At 35.2% G+C, this 25,622-nt stretch overlaps 1 protein-coding gene across 1 annotated transcript in view; it reads left to right on the top strand.

Moving 5' to 3' along the window:
* Positions 1–25,622, top strand: part of VPS8 (VPS8 subunit of CORVET complex) — a 275,358-nt gene that overhangs the window by 132,888 nt on the left and 116,848 nt on the right. Inside the window, 9 exon segments of the mRNA XM_037839097.1 lie at positions 6,219–6,261; positions 7,674–7,746; positions 8,056–8,175; positions 12,223–12,294; positions 16,657–16,776; positions 17,854–17,910; positions 20,803–20,885; positions 21,627–21,711; positions 22,440–22,538. Coding sequence (XP_037695025.1) covers positions 6,219–6,261; positions 7,674–7,746; positions 8,056–8,175; positions 12,223–12,294; positions 16,657–16,776; positions 17,854–17,910; positions 20,803–20,885; positions 21,627–21,711; positions 22,440–22,538 — 752 coding nt within the window.

Here is a 25,622-nt window from a genome sequence, read left to right as displayed (position 1 = left end):
AAAAAAGGATTAAAAAAAAAAAAAAAAGGGCCCTCCTCAGAGATCTAATGGGTTATTGAAATGCTAAGAGACAAAGCAACCAGGGCCATTAAGGAAAGGTCCACAGGGCAGAGTGATCAGCTTTTCTTCGGGATTTGCATATGTGCCTCAGGGCCTCAGCTCTGCCCTTCCCCTTTCTATGTTCACCAGAACTCCAAAAATCCTCCGCTTTTATTTTGGAGTTTTTCGTGTTGTTTTTTTTCTATGCCTGTCTCCTCTCTGCTGGGCTGGCTGCTCTCAGATTCTCTGGTGTCTGGTCTCAGTCTATCTATGGTTGGAGTTTGGATCAGTAGACTGAGTTTCCGATAAGGGCTGCCACTGCAGTTCTCCCTTCTCCTTCCCGGAGCTGACAGCCCCTCCTCCCATGGGACTGAGCCTGGCAGGGCGGGGCGTGGGTCCCCTGGCCGCAAAAACTTACAGATTTCGCTGATCTCAGCAGTTCGACGTGTTCATGAGTGTTGTATGAAGTATGCCCAAAGTCAGATTGCTCTGTGGTGTCCAGTCCACGCAGTTCCTGGCTTTCTACCTACTTTCCTGGAGGAGTAACTAAAACATACAGCTCACCAGTCCGCCATCTTGCCCCGCCTCTCCCTCTACAGTTGATTTTTGTATATTGACTTTCTATCCTGCAACTTTGCTGAATTTATTTATTAGTTCCTTTTGTTTTAAGTGGTTTCTTTATTTGTTTGTAAATATAAGTTCATGTCATCTGAAAACAGATAATTTTATTCCTGCTTTCCAATGTGTATGCCTTTTATTTCTTTTTCTTACCTACATTTCCTGGTAAGAACCCTTTGTACAGTGTTGAATAGAAGTGGCAAGAGCAAACATCCTGATATTAAGGGAAAAGCATTCAGTCTTTCACCATTAAACATGGATTTAGCTGTGGTTTTTTTCTAGATGACTTCACCAGTTTGAGGAATTTCCCCTCTATTCCTAGTTTTTTTTTTAATGTTTTTAACATGAATGTGTGTTGGGTTTTAGTAAATGCTTTTTTCTTTGTCTATGGAGATGATTGTGGTATTTTTGTCCTTTATTTTCTTAGTATGGTCTATTACATTGATTTTCATAAGTTTAACCAATCTTATATTCTTGGGATAAATGTCACTTGGTCATGGTATATAACCTTTTTTTATATTTTTCTAGATTCAGTTTACTGGTATTTTGTTGATGATTTTTGTATGTATATTCATAAGGGGTGCTCTTCTGTGGTTTTACTTTCTTATGATATCTTTGTCTGGTTTTGGTATCAGAGTAATATTTGCCTTATAGAATAAGTTCTGAAGGGTCTTCTCTATTTTTTGAAAAAGTTTGTGAAGGATTAGTATTAATTCTTCTTTAAATATAAAGCCATGTGGGGTAGGGCTTTTCTTTGTTGGAAAATTTTAAATTACTAATTCAATCTCTTTGCTTTTTAAAATATATTCAGATTATCTATTTCTTCTTGAGTCACTTTTGGCAGTTTGTATATTTCTGTGAATTTGTCCATTTCTTCTAAGTTATCTGGTTGTCATGCAGTTGTTCAAAGTATTCCTGTGTAATCCCTTTTATTTCTGTAAATTCAGTCTCCTCTTCCATGCAGATTTTAATAATTTGAGTCATTTTTTTTTTTTAGTCTGTTTAGATAAAGGTTTGTCAATTTTTTAAAATTCTTTCCAACAAATCAATTTTTGGTTTCATTGATATTTTCTGTTGTTTTTCTTTATTTCATCTATAGTCTTTATTCATTGTTTCCTCCTGTTTACTTTGGGTTTAGTTTGCTTTTTTTTTTTTTTTTTCCTCCTCTAGTTTCTTAAAGTATGAGTTTAGGTTATTGATGTGAGATCTTTCTTCTTTTTTAATATAGGTGTTTATTGCTATAAATATCCCCCTAAGCAGTGCTTTAGCTGCATCCCATAATTTTTGGTATGCTGTGTCTTCATTTTCATTCATTACAGGATATTTTCTAATTTCCCGTGATTTCTTCTTTGATCTATTGGTTATTTAGTTTTATGTTTTTAATTTCCATGTATTTGTGTTTTCCCAAATTTACTTCTGTAAACTGATTTCTGATTTCACTCCATTGTTGTCAGAGAACATACTTTGTGTGATTTCTATCTTTTTAAATTTATTGACTTACTTTATGGCGTAATATAATGTTTTTTCCTGGAAATTATTCTATGTGCAGTTGAGAAGAATGTTTGGATTCTGCTGTTGTTGAATGGAGCGTCCTTTAGAAGTCTCTTAGGTCCAGTTGGTTTATCATTTTGTTCAAGTCTTCTGGTTCCTTGTTTATCTTCTCATTATTCTATCCATTATTGAAGGTGGGGTATTGTAGTCTCCAACTAGTATTGTGGATTTGTCTGTTTCTCCTTTCAGTTGTATCAGTTTTGGCTTCATGTATTTTGCTCCAGCAAGCATTTTACAACTCTGACTTAACCTTCACTTCCTGTTGGATTAGCCATAGGTTAGTAATTAAGACCTCCTTGTGCCTTTCCTTGGTATTGTACAGTCCTGTACATCCATGTGTGCTTCTAGAGTTCCAGGTATATGTTGGATCTTTTCAAAGCCCCCTATAGACCCCCCATCCTCCCATTTTTCCTTTTAAGCTCTATGATCAGCCTCTTATTGGCTCCAACTAGTAGCAGAACCTCTGGCAGCTGCAATGTTAAACAAATGCTCTGGGGATGGTGCTGTTCTTACAGAATGAATTCCAAGTCAGGACAAAAAAAGATCGTCGGGAGCTTTTCCGTGAGCTGCCAGACAGGTCAAAAATGACAGTTCTCTGAGCCATCTCGACAGGTGAACTCGCTGCCCTCCCCCCTACGTGGGACCCGACTCCCAGGGGTGTAAATCTCCCTGGCAACGCAGAGTATGACTCCTGGGGATGAATGTGGACCCAGCATCGTGGGACTGAGAGTATCTTCTTGACCAAAAGGGGGATGCAAAATGAGACGAAATGGTTTCAGTGGCTGAGAGATTCCAAATGGAGTCAAGAGGTCACTCTGGTGGACATTCTTATGCACTATATAGAAAACACCTCTTAGGCTTTAATGTATTGGAATAGTTAGAAGTAAATACCTGAAACTACCAAACTCCAACCCAGCAGTCTGGACTCCTGAAGACAATTATATAATAATGTAGATTACAAGGGGTGACAGTGTGATTGTGAAGGCCTTGTGGATCACACCCCCTTTATCTAGTGTATGGATGAGTGGAGGAATGGGGATAAAAACTAAAGGACAAATGGGGTGGGATGGGGGGATGATTTGGGTGTTCTTTTTTCACTTTTATTTTTTATTCTTGTTCTGGTTCTTTCTGATGTAAGGAAAATGTTCAGAGATAGATTGTGGTGGTGAACGCATAACTATGTTATCATACTGTGGACAGTGGATTGTATATCATGGATGATTGTATTGTGTGTGAATGTATTTCAATAAAACTGAATTTAATAATAATAATAAAAAAAAAGACAGTTCTCTGAGAATGGGGCTTTTGGGGGATTCCAAACCCATTCTGCCTCCTCAAATAGCTGCTGGCTTGTTGGTTTTCACAGCTATCATAGTGTGAGACTTGGTTTTCAAAGCTATGGTCAAACTGGGGAGAAGGGGATGGGACTAGAGAAAGTTAAACCTCCATAAAGCATGCTGTTCTTACCAAGATGCAGCCGTTTTTCTTGAATAAACATTCTTCAGATTGTTCCAAGACTTTAGATAATTTTTAAAATTCTGAAAAGGTTGATTTTGACAATTTTGCCACTGTTGTCATTGTTTTTTTTTATGGAGGAGCAGATTTTCAGTGTTCTTCCTTTGCCATTTTGGAAGTCAGTCTCTCTGGGTTTTGTTTTGTTTGTTCTTTTTTTCTCTCTGTTCTGCACCTTGGATGATTTCAGTTGCTCTGTCTTCAAGTTTACTTGCTATTTCTTCTGTCATGTCAGTTCTACCCACTGTAATTTTCACTTCAACAATTGTATTTTTGGTTTTAGAATTTCCGTTTGGTTCTTTTTTATAGTTCTTATTTCTCTGTTACAACTCATTTATCTGTTGAAATTTTCCTGCATTGAAAACATGTTTACTTCATTGAGGATAATTATAACGGTTACTTTTAAATCTCTGTCTTTTCTAACATTTTTTTCATCTCAAGATTGGGCTTGATTGATTTTCTTTTCTCTTGAGAAGACTATGTTTATTTTCTTGATTCTTCCTATGTTGGGTCATTTTGGATTCTATCCTGAATATTATGAATATTATTTGGTAGAGTTTCTGGATTTTGTTATTTTCCCCAATGAATATTTTTTCCTTTATCAGGTGATTTTCTTGTCTGAGTTTGAATTGCAAACACTTTTTTTTTTTTCTTCTGGCAGCTCCAGATCTTTTGTCTTTGGTTGCTCTGCTTTGAGTTTGTTCCTCATTCATTGTTGAGTGGTCATTCATAGACAGAGTTTGGGGATCCTCTTTGGCTCTTTCCTTTGTAGGATTCCCCCACTTTCTTAACTGTTCAGTTTCCTGGCTTCTCTTTTCTATTTTCCTAAGCCAGAAAGATTGCTGGTTTTTCTACATGAACCCCCAGCTGCAGCTATGTTTGCCACACAGACTGCTCTTAGCCCGAGGCTAAGAGCCACTATGATGGCAGTTTACTTGTACAACTCCCTGTCTCTACTCCAGTGAATGAACTCCCCACAGCACCTTGTCTGCTTCTCTTCAGAAAAGAGAATTCCAGTCTTCGTTCCAGTTTCTGTCTTTGGCTAAGCTGCTTTGATTCTTTTTCTTGCATGCAGGTTTAGGTTTATATTATGTCCAGGCTTTGTGTTTTTGTTTTTGTTTTCTGTAGAGAAAGAGACAGGAAGGATTACTTGGTAGGGTTTAAGGCACTCAGACTTAGTAGTGGCCCTGAACCTAATCATTTTGAGACAAATTTGAAAATTACCTTTCGCTTATTTATCTAGCAGAAATGAAAGCAGAATATTGAAAGATTTAAGTGGAATTGATAACCTTTTGCAACTGAAAATCTTCTAAAAGAAGAAGATATTGAGAAGAGAAAAAAAGTAGTCAAAAACTTTAAATGCTTATGTCAGTTTGTTTCAGTATACACTTACTAAGATGCTATGCTGGGAATTAGGAATACAGAAATGAGTAATACAAGGTTCCTGCCCTGAAGAAACTTACAGTAGTGGAATAATGGAGATACATACATTAAACAAGTAAATTTGACACTCTCTAGGGATGTTGTGAACCAGATACACATTCTACCTGATATTTGTAGCAAAAATTTAACTAGCCAATAAAATGAACTTGTTATACCAGTAAGGCAACTGCCACCATGTATCATGCTAGTTGAGTTGGATCAAATAATATTTGCAATCGAAGCAAAATGTAATTATTATGTTATTTTGAACAGTTCAAGTTATTTACACTAATAACATCACAACTCTGGGGTATTTACGATAAAAATAAAAGATATACACTTGCTTGCATTGTGTCCAGTTTTCAAATAACGAATAGAAACTTCTGCTCATCTTTTTTACCAACCACAAATTCTTATAATCTGCACACAATAACGTTTCCTGATCACTTCACCTGTTACTGGTGCTTCCACTCTAACCTATGTTACTCTTGACCCTCTGGCCTAAAACTGGGTCTAATTATACTTCTGATTTATTTTAGTCAAAGAAATGGGCTTACATTACCAGATGACAAAATCACACAATTTTAGCCACAGGAGACTAAAAGGAATCCTAAAGATCATTTAGTCTAGGTCTCTTGTTTTAAACATTTGGGGAAAATGGTGTTCTCACCCTACAGCATGTAGGTGGTAAGATTTCTTGTTATAAATGAGAAGACATTATAGTTATACCTTAATATTAATTAATTGGTTATGATCTATAATTCATCAACTTATTACCTGCTTTGCACTTTGCCCCAATCCCAAGCTAGGGGTTAAGTCAACAATACATAGATCACTACCCTTCTATTCCTTCTATATGTATCCTTAAATAACTCATACTGATTTTGTGTCTGAGAAAAGAATCTAATGGAACTTCTACAAATGATAATTAAAGTGGTCACCTCAGTTTCTGTTATTTCAGAATATATTTACGTCACCTTAAATGCCAAGTTTTATTTTTTGTTTCCACATAAAGATTTTATTTCTGAAAAGGTTTTAAGAGTGAATTGGTGAATACACATTTCTTTCTATTTTAGATGAGCAAGTTACTATGGGCAACAAGCTTCTTGTATATATTAGGTAAGAGATTTTGATTTATCCGTGTATATTTTCCTTCCATAATTTTTCTGTATTCTTAGAGGTACTATCATCTCTCATCTATATAATGCTTTTCATTTTCAAAGTTATTTCATCTAAAGCAGTGGTTCTCATCTACTGGTGGTTTTTTCCTCCTCCACCCCTGGTGGGGTGGGGTGGGACAATGACATTTGGCAATGTCTAGAAACATTTTTAGTTGTCCCAGTCTGAGGAGAAGGGAGTGCTACTGGCACATTAGTGGGTAGAGACCTGGGATGCTTCCCAACATCCTACAATGCACCAGACAATCTCTACAACAACAAATTATCTGGCCCCAAATATCAAGACTGCTAAGGTTGAGAAACCCTGATGTAGAGTATTGTACTTTTACTATCAAGAACTCTGTGGGGTATGTGTTGTCTCCATTTTATATAGAAGGGCAAGAGACTGATTTAAATCAGGAACAAGGTAGTGGCATAGATAAAACTGACTCTTGGAGCAGGGTTCTTTCCAATAGACTATTCAGACTCAAATCCTGAAAGAACTTCTAGAAAGGTGGTTGGCTAGCAGGCAGGGAGGTGGCAGAACCTGCCAGCACATCATTTTAGCTCCTGTGTAGCAGTCAGAGTTAACTTGGAGACCAATTTCACACTTGTTACATTGATTCTTCAGTATAGAAGACTATATACAACATTTATCTAGTACTTTTATCTGTACTTTAAACTACTGAAAATATGCTTGTTGTATGCTCTCATCACTAAGGCAACATTGAAAATTGATACTGCATCCCCACCACCCCTCCAAAAAAAAAAACCACATTAAAAGCTGGGGCATACTCATGAGACATTTTTAATAATCCAGCCTGCAAAGCAAATCATTAGCCATGAGGAAGGTCTGATTTGGAGGCAAAACTGTGGAGTGAATGTCTCATCAGATTCACTCTCCCTAAAGGTGTCTCCTGTTGTAGACATATTTCAGACATTTATTCGCCTAGCTCATTCCCTGTCTTTAATCACCATTTTTAGAACCACTGGTTTAAAAGCCTCTGAGAACATCAGGCCTTTTACAGGCAAGTCATAGTTTAATGGCGTCATTGGATTCTATCTAGTTGCTAGGTATGAGACCTTTAAATAGTTTCATATTATTCCTTATTCCTTCTTGCCCCTTTGGTAATACAAGAAGAAATGAAAGCCATATGCAGTCATAGGATCTATTACTTCATTGCCATCCTTGCCACCCACATTTTCTGAACTTGGTATCATCTTGATCTGGTTTTGGATTTGACCTAAATGACAAAAGCTGAGTTAGCCTGGTTAAAAAATGAAACTAGTATCTAGAGTTTGAGAAACAAAGTGTTACTCACCTGGGAGTTAACCCTTTACAAGTCACCAAGCCTGTTCATTCTTTTCCTCTAGCTGTTCCCTCGCAGGTCGTGCCTATCCCCTTGGTGACATCCCTGAAGATCTTGTTCCCTTGGTTAAAAACCAGGTTGGTACTATTTCACAGCATTTTTACTGTCTCTGCCTTTTGTTAAGATGCATCAAAGACAAACTGTAGTTGAGGATTACATGTGGTGCAGGAGCCAAAGGCTATGATGAGAGAGCCAACACCATCACTAAAGCCAATTAATATAGCTGAGGCAGGTTTTAAGAGTGCACTTATTACATTATAGCAATTTAAACTGAATTCACCCTATCTTTATTCAATCCAGATGGGAGTCATTGCTTCTGTAAGATGCTTTATAAGGTAAGCCTGAAAAAGGAAAATATTCAACTTTTTTTTTTTTTTCACTTGCAGGTTTTTGAATTTCTGATTCGCCTGCATTCAGCAGAAGCTTCCCCTGAGGAAGAAATCTATCCCTATGTTCGGACATTGCTACATTTTGACACAAGAGAATTTCTAAATGTATTGGCACTGGTAAGAGTATGATTTTAAGGTGTTTTTAAAGGCAGCAGGGTGATAATTTTTTTTATTTTTTTATTTTTGTAATAGAAAAGTAATAATCCTTAGGCGCTAGTAGTGTTTTAAATGTTTATCTTTGTCTGCCATCCATATATTCTTTGTAGTTCTTGATTTTGCTCTATCTCTGTGTAAAGCGTCTTCATTAGAAAGTTAAAGAAAGCAGTGTTAGATGTAGTGCAAAACTGATTTCATAAGTTATATTACCTGACATTACTAAATATGGAAGAGGGCTCTGACGGAAATGTGGTGGTGATGATAATGGAAATAATTGGAGTTGAAGTTGCACACAGAAGCTTCTTGTTTAAAAAAAAAAAACAAAAAGACAAAAAAAAAAAACAACTTATACATGTTTGAGTCTAGATGGATCTGGGTTAGCCAGTTTCTCTATGAAAATACTCCTGGGGGAATAGTTAAATAAAATTTGATATAGCTTCTCAATTGAATAGCATGTAACTGTTTTTTAAAGAGTTTTTGATAAAATGAAAAATGCTTAGTGAAAGCAGCAGGCTCACAAATAGATAACACATACAGATATACACACACGATATTTGGAGGAAAAAAGACAAGAAGGATATACACCTAAATATTAATAGTGATTAACTCTGTGAGAAGGGGCAAATTTCCTTAATAAGCATATACTACTTACATAAATTGAATAATATATATAATAAGCTGTTTTTTAAAAAAAGGTAAGTTACTGTGAGAAGGTTAAGCTCACAAGTTTATCAGAGTTTGAAGTATTTTAATTTGAAGATCTGACTTCAAAAGAAGTAACTTTACAAGGAGTTAATAATAGAAGGATATATGGGGGAAAATGTACCTATTGCAAACTGTGGACTATAGTTAACAATAATATTTTAATATTCTTTCATCATCAGTAACAAATGTACCGTACCAATACTATGGGTCAATAATAGGGGAGATAAGAGGTATGGGAGGATTTGGGTTTTCTTTTCTACTTTTTTTCTGGAGTAATGAAAATGTTCTAAAATTGATCATGGGGATGTATGCACAACTATGTGATGATAACTGTGAGCCATTGATTGTATACTTGAGGTGGTTTGTATGGTATGTGAATATATCTCAATAAAATTGCATTTTAAAAAAAGTAACTAATTGCACAGGAAGAAGGGAAAAGAAACTTAAAATTGTAAGTCAGGTCTCCTTGGTTTAGAAGATTTGGTATTTGCCACGTAGGAAAAGAAGCAGAAAGTAATGGGGAGCAATCTGTCATCTTACTCTTTCACATTCTCTTGTTTTTGTAGTACCTTCATCTTGAGTCGCTTCCTTCTTTACCGCTAAGCCTTCACCTCATCTTTACCACTGAGCATCCAAGAAATGTCTACCTATTCAAAAGAACCTTACTCTATCCCAAAAGCCTTATCCTACCAACACTGCTACTTCTGTCCCACATTTTCTAGACTCTTCCTTTTATATCCCTAGTAGCCAGTGCTTTGATTAAGCAGGTCTCAGACCTGATCTGAGTACTTCGTCACCTAGGGTGGATCTCCCTATTTTTTTCTGGAGGTGAGTTCTTTTTGATGTTAAAGGTGTTCTGCACCACCTGTACCTCGTCACACCCTCATTTCTTCTACCCAGTCCTGTCCTGACTTTTCTGTGGTGCCATGGGCTTTAATCCCATCCTGACTTCTCTTTGGCGTCATAAGCTTTAGAGCCAACTCTGCTAATTTGTGATGTTTATTTTTCCACTTAAATGTAAGTTGAAGTTTGTGCTACTTGTCCTAGTTTTGTCATCAGCATGAGTTGTGGCTGATTCTTCTTGACCTTTTAATTATACAGTGGTCATTTTGAGGGATGTGCAGAATATATAACGACATATTCCTCAAATTACAGCCTCCGGTCCAAATCCAGCCCCATTTGGCCCTGGCCTGTGCAAGCTAAAATGTTTTTTTTGTTGTTGTTTTTTAATGTATTTAAAGGATTGTTTAAAAAAGAGAAGAAGAATAAAAAGAAGATGAAGATGTGATAGATACCACATGTAGCCTACAAAGCCTAAAATATTTACTGTCTGGACCTTTACAAAAAAATTTTGTGACCCCTGGATTAGGCTTTATTTATTAACTGGCTATCACTAGCCTACATAAATCCCGTAATAATTTTTAAGGGACTACAGAAAGAAATTTTTATGACCCAATTCACAGATGATATTGGACGTGAGTTTTAGATCTTTTTGTTTCAAAAACTGTGATTGTCCGTTAGGACACCTTTGAATATTTTTCCTCTACAAGCATTGTATAACCAGAAGAATCTTTACAAAATAGTTATGATTTAACAATGATATGCCATTATGGTGACAGTTGTTAACTACCACCAAAATATGTCATTATAGCTATCAAAATATTCACACTGTAGTATATTACCACTTTTTAATTATATTTACAGAAATAGACTTGCTGTATCTGTTTCAAAGCAGTGACTTCCATGCTGCCAAAAGGAAAATGGGTTAGGAAATTCTCTTTTACTTTTTACTTCTGTAGATTTTCAATACATATGTTAATTTTCCATGGTTTTTTATTTTAGTTGATTAGCGCTTATATTAGCAGACAGTACCTATAGAGTAATGTCTCACTTTGGGGTGTTTGTGTGTGTGTGTATGTGTGTGTATTTGTGTGTTTATTGTTTTTATAAACCAGCAGATATAATGAAGAGACTCTCTAGTCCATCTTTCTGTCTTCAAGCAGGGTAATACTAAACTCAAACATCAAAATATCTTCTTTTGAGTTTTCCAGATTAAGAAGTCCTACTGTCTCCTTAGTAACTCATTTCAGCCTTTCTCAATTAACTGGCAGCAAAATAATCTAGTTGAAGAAAAAGAGTTTTTAAAAAATGTTTTGTTCTTCTCTGTAAATAATTAACTAGACAATTCAGTAGTCATTGTTAAGCATTTACTGTTTGTCAGACAGGAGGCAGAAGGGAGGAACATGCTAATAAGAGGACAGCATGAGCAAAGGTACATGGGAAGAAGCTGGGGAAGTTTAGGACACATTTGAAGAACAAGTACTCTGGTTTGAATGTAACTGTGATGTAATCTTGAAAGTTCATGGCTGTGAAATTCCTTTTTTTTTTAATCTATTGGGGCAATAAGTAGTCCATTTTCTTGTTTCTTGAGAATAACTGTAAATTATTGCTTTGTGCATTTTAAAACATTTCTCGGGGCCTAATATGCTAAGTGAAACCATAGGAAATATATTCAAGTCTTTTATCATGCTTATTATTCAATAAACACTTTCGTTCTATGAAAACATAGAGGATACAATTTCATTTCCTTCATGTATGCATCCTATATGTACTAGATATTGTGACATGCTGTTATATACTGTCAAACAGAATCTGGTGCTGTCACTTAGTTTGATGCTTGTTCTATTCAAAATACATCTGGCTTTACTTGAGCAGGGACATAAAATAAAAAGTGCTATATACTTAGCAAGGTTTTTAGAATCGAGTACCTATTTCTTGCAAGTAGGCTTGAAGAATTTTAACAGTTTTACCATAAGAATTTTTTAAATACCTATCTTTGAATATCATTTTTTCTTAGTTGTCATGAAAATTCTTTTTCATGACAGTTAACTGTATTTCAGTTGTCATTCCCAAATAACGTACACTGAGTGATGGCTAAGCATATGGTATTCCATCCTTCTGTTCTCAGACCCTTTGTTCCAAATTGCTTCTTGTCATTGGTATTTTTGTTTTCTTTTTCTTTGTTCATGGACTTTTCCTTATTCCCTTTCACAAATCAATTTTTGATTGTATTTTAACCATTATTTTTTATACTTTTTATCTACTTTTAAAGATCTCAGAATAACATGCAATATTAAATGCTGCAGCTTTCTTCCTTAGCTCACCAAAATAACTTATTAAAGATATGTAAGGAATGGTTCTTTTGGGAAATTTATTTAGATTTTATTAACAGTAATTTAATATCTTATTTTCCACTAAAATTTGTAAATAGTAATAATTTTTAAAATTTTTTCTCCCTTTTAGACTTTTGAAGATTTTAAAAATGACAAGCAAGCAGTGGAATATCAACAGCGAATTGTGGACATTTTGTTGAAGGTAAGTATTCAAAAAAAACATGTCTTTTGTGATATTTATATAATGATAATTGGATTGTTCATAGTGAATTCTAAAATAATTTTGTTCAGTGAAGCAAAATGTTACAATCATATTTTACACTTAATTATGGTGCTTTTGTCCTCAAGACCGGAATGAAATACTAATCATTCATTCAAAAAATATTTCATGAATCTCAGCTTTATATTGATTACTGGAATACATGGTATTACTCTTGAGAAATATATATGGTGGTAATTGCTACATTAGTATGAGTACAAGTAATAGAGACTAACTTCAGAGTGCTTTGAGAAAATAATGTGAAAAATCTTCTGTCTCATGCCACCATTGCTGTGTTGCTAAGGTAGTGCCATAATCTCACTACAGCACTGAGATGACCCTTGACAGTTGATAAGGAGTGACTTGAGGCACACAGAGTTTATCTATATCTAATCTATATCTAACTAGACTCAGTAAAAGCTATTTTTAGATCCATGCAATTGTTAATGAATGCAGAGGGGTTCTTTTTCTTTCCATCTGCACAGCTTCAACCAGACCAGTTTTTTCTTATGACTGAAAGCATGGAGTGTTCATTCTGTTCATTTAGCTGTAATAAAGAGTTTTCTTCATTTTAATGATTTTAAGGTTATTTCAGACATGAGATGACTTTTATTAAAGTGACTACAAACTATGATGACATTTTTTTGGAGACCAGAATTAAAATTTTCTCTAGTTGTGCGTATCGTTAGTGCATTACATTTACGTTAGTTCTTTATATAATTTTCACAGCACATTTATGTACATTATTTCATTTAAGCTATTTATTAACTTTGTATGATAAACAATGATGAATATGAGAATAATGCCAAATTTGTCCAGTGTGGCTAGTATAGAAAATTTTCACTTAGATTTTCAAAATACTTTTCCTAAATGGTCTCCTGATTGCCAATCTTGCCTTTCTTTAATTTGTAGTCTTACCTCTCCTCTACCTACTGTTCCTCTAAGGCCCCCCATTGGATCTGTTGGAATTAAGTTCTGCTGTGAGTGATACAAAATCCAAAATAACAATAGTTTAATTGTCATGGAAATTTATTTTTCTCATACTATTTTGGAGGTAGGCAGCCTGATATGGTAGGATATTTCACAAACTTATCAAGGACGCAAATTCCTTCTGTCTTACTGCTGTTATCCTTAGTGCATGGCTTCTGTCTTTTGGTACAAAGTGGCTGCTCAGACTCCAGCCATCACATTAACATTCTAGTCAGACTGAATGCAGAAAGAGATGACGACAGTGCTCTCTCTTTTTAAGGAAACTTTTTAGAAGTTGCGTACTACAATTCTGCTTACATCATATTGACCCGTAACTAAAATATATATTGCCCCCTAGCTGCTAAGAGAGACTGAGAAATATACTCTGTATTCTAGAAGGCCATGTGTTTAGCTAAAAATTGAGGAGTTTTGTTAACTAAACAGGAAAGAACAGATGTTGGAGTGCAAGTCGGAGTTTCTACCACACCCATTTAAATTACATAACATCCAAGATCTTGTGTATTTTCTGGTCCCTGACTTCTGCTCTCCTACTCCACACATATGCTGTATTTTGTCTTCCTCAACCATTTTAAATTATTGGAATTCAGTGAACTTTCTGTGTCTTCTGTATGACTCTTTGTTCTTTGCATGGGTTTTCTTTTCAGCATGTCATGCCTTTTCCTTCCTTTTCTCTGCCTGGCAAATTCCTGCCCATTTTCCAAGATTTAACTCAAATGTCATTCATGAGAAGCTCTTTCCCAACTCTTTCTGAACTCTCCCACACTTCTAATTTGGTTAGTTGCTCTTTCTCTGTGCTCCTATAACACTTTATGCTGTGCTTAACACACTGTATCATAATTGTATGCCTATCTATTTAGCTTCCTGAAGGTAGAAACTATGAGTTGTTTGGGTTTTCTTTTCTCCTTCTTGCTTTCATTTTTCTTTTTTCTTTTTTTTTTTTTGGTCATTGTTTTAACATGCCCAGAGCTTAGTAAAATGCCTGAGATCTAATAGATGCTCAAGAAATGTTTGCAAGTTGATTAAATTTTAATTCAAATTTAAAACTTTGCTAAGTTGGAGGATTGATCCAAATGAAGAGAATAAGTCTCCGTAAAGTACTTGCACGATTACTATTGGTGAATTGCTACATTTGTTTGTCGTTTTGATAGTATTTACCTGAGTCAGTGAAGAATGTAGTTTTGAGATTATTTTTCAGTTCTGGTATTAGAGTTGCACTAATTTGTTAAAGTGTACTTTTGAGGGAGCCAGCAAGAATAGGCATAGGCAGGGACCAGAGAACAAGCCAGCAGGCATTATTTGTGCTGAATGGCTGCAGACATAGAGATGAAAAAATTGTTGATTTGTGATTTTGTACAAAATTTCCCAGAAAATTTTGTAAGCAAGATTTCTGAGCTAAGTCAGACAGAGGAAATGGAAAGAAACCAGAATTTCTGGGATGATAACAGTTAGGCACTGGCTGAGGTGTTGAGGGTGCTGGCTATGAGTTAGAACTGTTTCTTCAAAAGGTGTATCTGAGATCAAACGGTGAAGGAGTTGACACTTACGAAACAAAAGGAAGGGGTAAAGGCAGAGAGGGGCCCTAGCTGGGCCCCAAGATATGAGTTCTAGAAAAGGGATTTGCACACTAAAAGCTATACAAAACTCTTTGAATATTACAGATTGGAATTAAGCATACCTAAAAATGCTTATAGTTTACAACTTGAAATATCCTCATACTCTAATAATCTGTTATGCTCTTGAACGAGCTGTGATTGCTGGACTAAAAGCAGAAAGAGTAAAAGAAAGTGACAGTCCTACTAAAGTAAGGAAAGGTAAGCCAAGAGGTAGATTAGGAGAAGTCTTAATACCTTGTCTTTGAATGGAGGATGAAAGAAGGGAGGGTAAGACTTTTTAATAGATGAGAGAGGGGTATTATACCCTAATTTGCTATAGTGTGGCCACCATAAATTCAACTAATCCAAAACATAACTTGATGATCTTCTCTCCCAAACTTCTGTGTGCTGAGAAAAATGTCTGATTCTTGGACCCCTGCAATCACTTGCATCTTGGTGTCCCTGCCTTCTATTTCTTCCTTCTCTTATTTTATCCTAGATGTACTGCTGACAAGATAATGTTCCTAAGCCTAGCACTGAGGCTGACCAACTCTCCTGGTTGAACACCTTTAGTAGCTCCCCAGTTTTCTGTGGAATAAATTCCAGAGTCCTTAGGATGACATTTGAGGCCTTAATCTTCCCTTTCAATCTGATCTCTTGCTCTTCTTCATAGATGCTGTTGTGTTCTAATAAATCATGTAGTTCCCCCAAACAAACTTGTATTTTCCTGTGTCCACACTTTTGCTCACATTCTTTTTTCTGGATTACCTTCCCTCCTGATACTCCCCCCAGAAAAGATTGTGCATAGGCTTTAAAGCTTAGCTTAAAAAGCTACTTTTATCTTTTCTTTTCAAATTCCTCCTTAACAACTTGAACTAAATTTTACCCACTGTGCTTCTGTAGTCATCTATGCCTTTATTATAGCACTGATCACATTATACCTTCATTAAAAATTTATTTACCTGTTTCATCTTCCTTTCTAGTTCATAATTCCCTTAAAGTTACCTACCATAGCACCTTACACATAGTAGGTACTCAAGAAATGAGATCTGACTGAAAGCAGAGGAATGATTATAAGGTCTCAACCAGTCTGTGATTTAGCAATTTTATAACTGTGTGTGATTGTGAAAACCTGTTATGCAAAGCCATCATTTCAAGACCTGCTTCTAGACAAAACAGTCAGCGATTCATTTCAATGTGTGATTGTAAAAACCTGTTATGCAAAGCCATCATTTCAAGACCTGCTTCTAGACAAAACAGTCAGCGATTCATTTCAATGAAGCATGGACTAACTGATTTCCTTTCTGGAATGCCTTCAGTCTTAGGTTATCTTACTTTGAAACCCCAAAGCAACTTCTGTCTTCCTTTGTTGATGGACTTGTTTTTAGCAGGTTATTTGAATATCCTAGTTCAAGGAGTCTCTTTTAAGAATTCCAGAGGGAAACATAATTAATATTTCTTTGAAGTCCTATGTTCGCCTAATGATTCAGTTCTCATCTAAGTTGTGGCTAGAAATACCCCCAAAATCACTAAACTGTTTTCCTTACAGAATAAGCAAGTAGTTATGTTCCTTCTTGAAACAGTATTGAACTCAATTATTCCACAGTCAATAAAAAAATCTTTTCATGAGCCTTCAATAATGAGGCATTTCCCCCCTTCTTACTGTGTATCTTTTGTGTCAAACCAGATGGTATATTGAATAAATGCTCTCTTTGCTCATCAGGTTATGGTGGAGAATTCAGATTTTACTCCCTCACAAGTAGGATGTCTCTTTACATTCCTTGCCCGGCAGCTTGCAAAACCTGACAATACACTGTTTGTAAACAGAACCCTTTTTGATCAAGTAAGTGTCTTTAATGATGAGAACTAGAATTGCTTTTCTTCTGCTCACTGTTTATAGAAAACTTAACTGGACTACTTGGTTTCTTAATATGATAGACTATTGAATAAGTGTCTTATCAAGCCTGTTCAGGTTTTAGTTTGGATCTAAATTAGATTTGTGTGTGTGTGGGGGGGGGGTGATTTTTTGTTTGTTTGTTTTGTTTTAATGACTTGTTTTAGGTAGTATGATTTTGCCTAGTAATCCAGTATCATGGGAGTGTGTTTTCTGGAGAATGGTTTATAGAGATTCTATTCTGTCAATTCTCCTTTTGCTCTAAATTGCCTAGAATCCTTTGCATGAAAATTTGTCATTTTAGGAGTCATCCCATCCAACTAGTAGTAAGACTTTGATGATATCTGGAATAGAGATTACTTCTGGAAAATCTGAATTTACTTACAGATGACTTTCACTCTGAAGATGTTTTCTAGTTCCAGTTAAATATCTCCTGCATATCCCTATGTGGCAAAAAAAAAACTTTTTACCTGGAAAAATAGTAGCTAGTAATGACTAGCATTTATTGAGCACTTCATAGTGCCAGGCGTTGTTCCAGAATTCCAGAGTTTTATATATATATATCTGAAATAGATATAGTTATTCCCATTTTGCAGGAGAAGAAACTAAGTCCTGGAGAGGTTAAGTAACTCATCCAACATCATACATAGGAAGTGTTATAATTAGCAGTAAACATTGTAATTAAGTGCTAATAAGGTTAGGATTCAAATTCAAGGGGCCTGACTCCAAAGGCCGTGATTTGTTTTATCCATGGTGTCAGGTAACTTAAAGTTAAGTTATATAGATGATACTGTCTTCTAGCCATGTTTCTAAACAGTAAAGAAATGTGTGTAAGGTACGTATTAAATTGTTAGCATATCTGAGTTTGATGTTTCATGTACATGGGCCAGTCAGTTGGGAAGATGATCTTTGTTATGGCAGATTGAATGAATTGGTGATAATGAAAGAATAGTATTGTTATTTTCATTATGACAGTGCTATGATGTACATGCTGGTATCCAATAAAAATTACTTTTCATTGTCCAGGTTCTTGAATTCCTCTGTAGTCCTGATGATGACTCCCGACACTCAGAAAGACAGCAGGTATGAACTGCTGGAACTCTTTTTGCTAAAGAATGAGAAATAAGACAGAGTAAGATAGAATGAGCCATCTTTGCTAGATTGTAATCACTAGACATAAGGGGAAAATGACTTGTGCCAAATCCTAATACTAAGCTAAAGATAGTGGCAACCAGAAAATGGAATAGATGGTTGTCAGAGGTACAAATATAAAGAGCTTATATCAAACTAAATTCCTAGGCAGACTGGGCCCATCTTACATTCGGCATGACATCAAAGAGAATATTCATCCTTCTCTATTAGGTAGTAACAGATAGCACTTGTTGAACCCTCTTTTCCACCAGTGTCCTTAATCTGGTAACTATTGCTCGCTGTTACGGCCCTGAACCAGAAAGGCTACAGGATCCATAAGAATTGGATGGTCAGCTTTTGAAAGTACTCTACAGCCCCATTTAATTAGGGTTGAGCATTTCTGGCGACTAGAATCTCATCTGTCCCTCCACTAATCACTATTGAAATAGTAGCTATTTGATTATTTACCACTTCTTTTTGCTTCCTTTTCTTTCTTGAAGGCCATTCTAGGCATAGGATTCTTTTAAAAACTTAACCCACTGTAATTGGGTACATTATAACTCATCTCATTTCAAGTTGATAGCCAGGCTTTGTTGGGTAAATGAACTACAAAATTAAGTGCTTTGAGGGCTGTGCTGATTTTTTTTTTTTTTTTTTATGGTAATGCACAGCTGGAAGGTTGAGATTCAGATGCAGAACATAGGATAACATCAGTGACCCCTTTCTGTCTCTGCACAGATGCGGCCCAGTGACTGCTGCAGACTGTCTTAGGAAAGAGAACAGCTGCTAAAATTTTGGTCATGTCTTAAATTACATTGAATAACAATAGTAATGTGGATCCCTTATTTTACCCCTATTTCTCTCTCCATAGTAAGATTGGATCTTGGTATACATAGTATTTCTTTATAAAATGATAAAGCCTTTTGTATAAATATCTAAAAGAAAAACCAAATCTAAAACTTAGAAGCCAAACCTTGAAAATTAATTGTAGAATGTTAATAATACAGGACTGGGAGTCCCCTTTGAGATTATCTAGTTATATCTACTTATTTTAGAAATATAGAAAGCCAATGAAGTAAGTCACTCAAGGTCACAATTAAGATTAGAATCTAGTTCCTTCTCTACTAGTCTGGCATTCTTTCCAGCATTCAAAATATGTTTATGCAATATTTTTGAGTTATTTGCAGTGGTGTGCTAATAAATGTTAAACAGCTGGCTCCCTGAGTGTGGTTCTAATAAGAATGTTGTTGATATTTTTGCCTATGTAAAATGAATTAGACAAAAGTAAAACAACGAAGACATCAGAACTTCACTCATCATCAATGCCATGACTTCTTTGATGAATCAGATAACAGTTTTTGGATACCTGAAAAATATTTATTCAGTTTTTTGTGCTATTCACAATATAACAGCCACAGACATGTACTATTTTAAGTTTGATCTGTATTATTAACATTTTCTCCAGGGGTCAGCAAACTTTTTCTGTAAAGGGCCAGACAGTAAATATTTTAGGTTTTTGTGGGCCACATTCTGTCTCTGTCACATATTTTTTTTTTGTCTATTTGTTTTGCAACCCTTTAAAAATGTAACAACCTTTCTTAGCTCATAAACCTTACAAAAATAGGCTGTGGGCTATAGCTTGCTGACTCCTGGTCTAGACAATCAACAGAACAATAAAGCAAACCCTAATATATGGCATTTGCCAGTTTCCGTGGGATAAGTACTCCCACCATGGCCAATTTCAATGTAACAAATGTGATGTCACTGAATTTGGTATTGGGAAGAGAAGCATGGGAGCACACCCTTGTATAATATTTCCACCATATGGGTACAGTTACAGTAGATATAAATAACCTCAAGAGCATAGATAATAGTACAATGTGGTAAAGTAATTAGGAAGTAGTGAGTTGTATTGATCATCTTTGTATTAATATAATTTATTTAATATAAGTTGATATAATTTTAATAATTTCTTTGTTTAACTACTGGCTTGCAGTATTCTTGAAACTTTATACAGTGTTAGTGAATTGGTAAAACTGGCTCCAGCACTTGCATTTCCATTATGTTATCCTATACTGAGGCTTCCACCAGGTGGGATACACTCCATGTTTGTCTTGTATAACAGTTAGCTCAGTATAGCACTCAAAAATGGATTAAAGTAGGTTTCTGAAATGTATAGTTTGGGTGGGTTTTATTTCTTTTCTGTCTTTTTTAACTTGAAAATAATCCATTTAGTATGCTAGAAAAATTCTTAAATAAAGGAGAGAGCTTTCTCTTATGTGCTCTATCTAATGACTCTTTATTGTATTTTTTGAAATTTATTTAAAAATATTGATGAATCAACCTCACTATCCTAGTTACCTTTTTTTTTTTTTTTCCAGATACTTAGTCTGGTAAAAATTAATGATATAAACCCCAATGTTTAATTAGAAAAATTAACATGTAAGCATGGATACTGCCCACAGATGCCATACTTTAAAGAACCATAGAAATAAAAGCACCAAACGAAAACTGACTTCTTGAAAAGGAATATACAGGCATTTTTAGCTTTGGGGAAGGTCAGTTCGATATTTGAATAGGGTTTTACTTGCAAACACTGTAACGTTCCTCCTAAGCATGAAAAATTAGACATTTATCTTTTTATATGACTTAAATACAATCTGATCCATATTTTAATTCCCATCTGACCCTTTGCATATATATGAAAGCAAGCCAAAACACAATCAAGTAAAAAGACAAAAGAAAAAATAAGTCGTGGTCTGCATGCCTCAATGAACTCTTAAAGAGGTAGTAAGTAAAAGTAAATTTCAAAATGTTTTTAACTCATTTATTTTAAATGTTTAGGTCCTTTTAGAATTGCTGCAGGCTGGAGGCATAGTTCAATTTGAAGAGAACCGGCTCATCCGTATGGCAGAAAAAGCTGAGTTGTGAGTTGTTTTGAAGTTGGTTTCCCATAGAACTACTAAATTACATTTGTCTAATTTGAAGCCCAGTTTATCGATATTTAGCTCCCTTTTTCATTAAAAGAGGTTGTGCAAATAACAACAAGTATATCTAAGTGCAGAAGTTTTTTGCTTTTCAATTGTAAATTAATAAAAATTAGTAAATTAATAAAATTTGCAGTTATTAAAGGTGGGTGAATGTGAAGTGGTCATACTTTTGTTTTAGTATGAAGATGAAATAGCAGTTTTATGTTTTCTTTAGATTTTTTTGCTTGAAACTTACATGGTATTTCAGAGATTTTGGATAGTTATCTATATTATAAACAATGCAGAGTTTAACATGGCAAATAAGGTGCATGATTCTAACACTGCTATTTATCTAGGTTGTTGAATATTGTTTTATTTGACATTTAATTCTGAACAGAGAAACTTCATTTGAAATTTTTGCAGATAATTAGTTGACATTTAGCGTATTGACATTTATTACTTTCGTACCAATCTTTGAAATTTTTTTATAAATATGGTATTCAGCAGTATCTTAAATCTATGCTTAGACTGATGACAGATAAACATTCTCCCTTAGATGCCGTATCTTCACATAATAGAAGTCACATCTATATTCATTTTCCTTAATACATACTTATACACTAGAGCAAGCTTCTCAAAGCAATAGCTAATAGCCACGGACCTGTTTGGTACACTGACGTTTTCCCTTTTATATTCTAGTTATCAAATTTGTGAATTTATGTATGAACGAGAACACCAATATGACAAAATTATTGATTGCTATTTACGTGACCCACTGAGAGAGGTGAGTTGAGACTGATTTATTCTCTTATCTTACTCATTTTTTTCCTCTTTTGAGTGAAATAACTACTTAGTAGTTATAACTGTTCAGTAGAAATATTTGAACATATGTGTGCTGAGCTAAATTTTTCCTCATTTATTGAATAGGTTTTTATTAAGCGCCTGCTATGAGCCAAATATACATTGATAATTAAAACAGGTATAGTCCCTGCAATCTTGGAACTTATAGTTTTTTGAGGAAGACTGACAGTAAACAAGTGACATATAAACTGAGCTTTGGAAGCTGAGAAGAAGCCAGCCAAGCAAAGAGCCAAGGGAGAAGTGTTCCAGGGTATAGGGAACAGTATATGCAAAGGCTCTCAGGTGGGGAAAAATTTGACTTGACCTGAGTAAGGATTGTATAGCTGAAGTGAAGATAAATATAGGTGGAACATAATACGGACAAGAGTGATTATTTTACAAAGGCAAAAGTATAATAGCTCCTCATTAGATTATTGAATGTCGGTAAATTCAGACCAAAATTATTTGGAACATATTTGTAACTTCTAAGAGTATATCCTAAACTTTAAACTATTACTCTTTCTCTTTACTATCAGTTTTCTACCAGTTAACTATCTCCAAATGGTTTTCCATCTCCAAATAATAGATATTTACTGAGACTGGTACAGATAGTAGATTGTTACTAGATACTAGTGAAGGAATGAATAAATTATGTTGTCTTGTGCTCTTCAGGAAGAAGTCTTTAATTACATTCATAATATCTTATCCATTCCTGGACATAGTGCAGAGGAGAAGCAGTCAGTATGGCAGAAAGCAATGGATCATATTGAGGTAATGATTCAACAAATTTTTTTTAAACTTCCCTATTTGAATGGATATTTCCTAAATTAACTTTATACTAACTAAGCAAAGGCAAGTATTATATTAAGTAGATTTACTTGAGGATTAAAGTATTTTACATATAATTTATTCCATCTCACGTTTATATTCATAAAACCTGTGTCCTATATAATTTATAATATCCAAGCTTCTGAAAATAGCCCATGTTCAATCAACTAATGATAAACTGGAGTATCAGTGGGTTTTTACAAAGTTCTTAGAATGATTCTGATAATACTTCTAGTCCTTCCCCCTAATAGATGACAGAGCCATTCCCTCCAGTCATCCAATGCAATGAGTTGTTCTCTCTAATGATTTCCTCCCTTATGTATCAGGACCATGATTCTGATGCTATGGTCAACTGATTCACTGATTTTGTTTATGCAAGCTGTTTTACAAGAATGCAGGGGGTGACTTCGGTATTGAAACAAAAAGTTCTTTTAAAAAATAATATTTACTCAAACTCTTTCAAAACATTGAAGAAAATGGAACACTACCTAACTCATTTTATGAAGCTAACATCAATCTAATACCAAAACCAGGCAAAGATGTTACAAAAAAGGAAAACTACCAGCCAATCTCCCTCATGAATATAGATGCAAAAATCCTCAACAAAATACTTGCAAATCGAATCCAAAGACACATTAAAAAAATCATACACCATGACCAAGTGGGGTTCATTCCAGGCATGCAAGGATGGTTCAACATAAGAAAATCAATCAATGTATTACAACACATTAACAAGTCAAAAGGGAAAAATCAATTGATCATCTCAATAGATGCTGAAAAAGCATTTGACAAAATCCAACATCCGTTTTTGATAAAAACACTTCAAAAGGTCGGAATTGAAGGAAACTTCCTCAACATGATAAAGAGCATATATGAAAAACCCACAGCCAGCATAGTACTCAATGGTGAGAGACTGAAAGCCTTCCCTCTAAGATCAGGAACAAGACAAGGTTGCCCGCTATCACCACTGTTATTCAACATTGTGCTGGAAGTGCTAGCCAGGGCAATCCGGCAAGACAAAGAAATAAAAGGCATCCAAATTGGAAAAGAAGAAGTAAAACTGTCATTGTTTGCAGATGATATGATCTTATATCTAGAAAACCCTGAGAAATCGACGATACAGCTACTAGAGCTAATCAACAAATTTAGCAAAGTAGTGGGATACAAGATTAATGCACATAAGTCAGTAATGTTTCTATATGCTAGAAATGAACAAACTGAAGAGACACTCAAGAAAAAGATACCATTTTCAATAGCAACTAAAAAAATCAAGTACCTAGGAATAAACTTAACCAAAGATGTAAAAGACCTATACAAAGAAAACTACATAACTCTACTAAAAGAAATAGAAGGGGACCTTAAAAGATGGAAAAATATTCCATGTTCATGGATAGGAAGACTAAATGTCATTAAGATGTCAATTCTACCCAAACTCATCTACAGATTCAATGCAATCCCAATCAAAATTCCAACAACCTACTTTGCAGACTTGGAAAAGCTAGTTATCAAATTTATTTGGAAAGGGAAGATGCCTCGAATTGCTAAGGACACTCTAAAAAAGAAAAACGAAGTGGGAGGACTTACACTCCCTGACTTTGAAGCTTATTATAAAGCCACAGTTGCCAAAACAGCATGGTACTGGCACAAAGATAGACATATAGATCAATGGAATCGAATTGAGAATTCGGAGACAGACCCTCAGATCTATGGCCGACTGATCTTTGATAAGGCCCCCAAAGTCACTGAACTGAGTCATAATGGTCTTTTCAACAAATGGGGCTGGGAGAGTTGGATATCCATATCCAAAAGAATGAAATAGGACCCCTACCTCACCCCCTACACAAAAATTAACTCAAAATGGACCAAAGATCTCAATATAAAAGAAAGTACCATAAAACTCTTAGAAGATAATGTAGGAAAACATCTTCAAGACCTTGTATTAGGCGGCCACTTCCTGGACTTTACACCCAAAGCACAAGCAACAAAAGAGAAAATAGATAAATGGGAACTCCTCAAGCTTAGAAGTTTCTGCACCTCAAAGGAATTTCTCAAAAAGGTAAAGAGGCAGCCAACTCAATGGGAAAAAATTTTTGGAAACCATGTGTCTGATAAAAGACTGATATCTTGCATATATAAAGAAATCCTACAACTCAATGACAATAATACAGTCGGCCCAATTATAAAATGGGCAAAAGATATGAAAAGACAGTTCTCTGAAGAGGAAATACAAATGGCCAAGAAACACATGAAAAAATGTTCAGCTTCACTAGCTATTAGAGAGATGCAAATTAAGACCACAATGAGATACCATCTAACACCGGTTAGAATGGCTGCCATTAAACAAACAGGAAACTACAAATGCTGGAGGGGATGTGGAGAAATTGGGACTCTTATTCACTGTTGGTGGGACTGTATAATGGTTCAGCCACTCTGGAAGTCAGTCTGGCAGTTCCTTAGAAAACTAGATATAGAGTTACCATTCGATCCAGCTATTGCACTTCTCGGTATATACCCGGAAGATCGGAAAGCAGTGACACGAACAGATATCTGCACGCCAATGTTCATAGCAGCATTATTCACAGTTGCCAAGAGATGGAAACAACCCAAATGTCCTTCAACAGATGAGTGGATAAATAAAATGTGGTATATACACACGATGGAATACTACGCAGCAGTAAGAAGGAACGATCTCGTGAAACATATGACAACATGGATGAACCTTGAGGACATAATGCTAAGCGAAATAAGCCAGGCACAAAAAGAGAAATATTATATGCTACCACTAATGTGAACTTTGAAAAATGTAAAACAAATGGCTTATAATGTAGAATGTAGGGGAACTAGCAATAGAGAACAATTAAGGAAGGGGGAACAATAACCCAAGAAGAACAGATAAGCTATTTAATGTTCTGGGGATGCCCAGGAATGACTATGGTCTGTTAATTTCTGATGGATATAGTAGGAGCAAATTCACAGAAATGTTGCTATATTATGTAACTTTCTTGGGGTAAAGTAGGAACATGTTGG

The sequence above is a fragment of the Choloepus didactylus genome, chromosome 1 (assembly GCF_015220235.1).
Source record: "Choloepus didactylus isolate mChoDid1 chromosome 1, mChoDid1.pri, whole genome shotgun sequence".
In the NCBI taxonomy this organism is placed as follows: Eukaryota; Metazoa; Chordata; class Mammalia; order Pilosa; family Megalonychidae; genus Choloepus; species Choloepus didactylus.
This window is presented reverse-complemented; position numbering and strand designations above follow the sequence as displayed.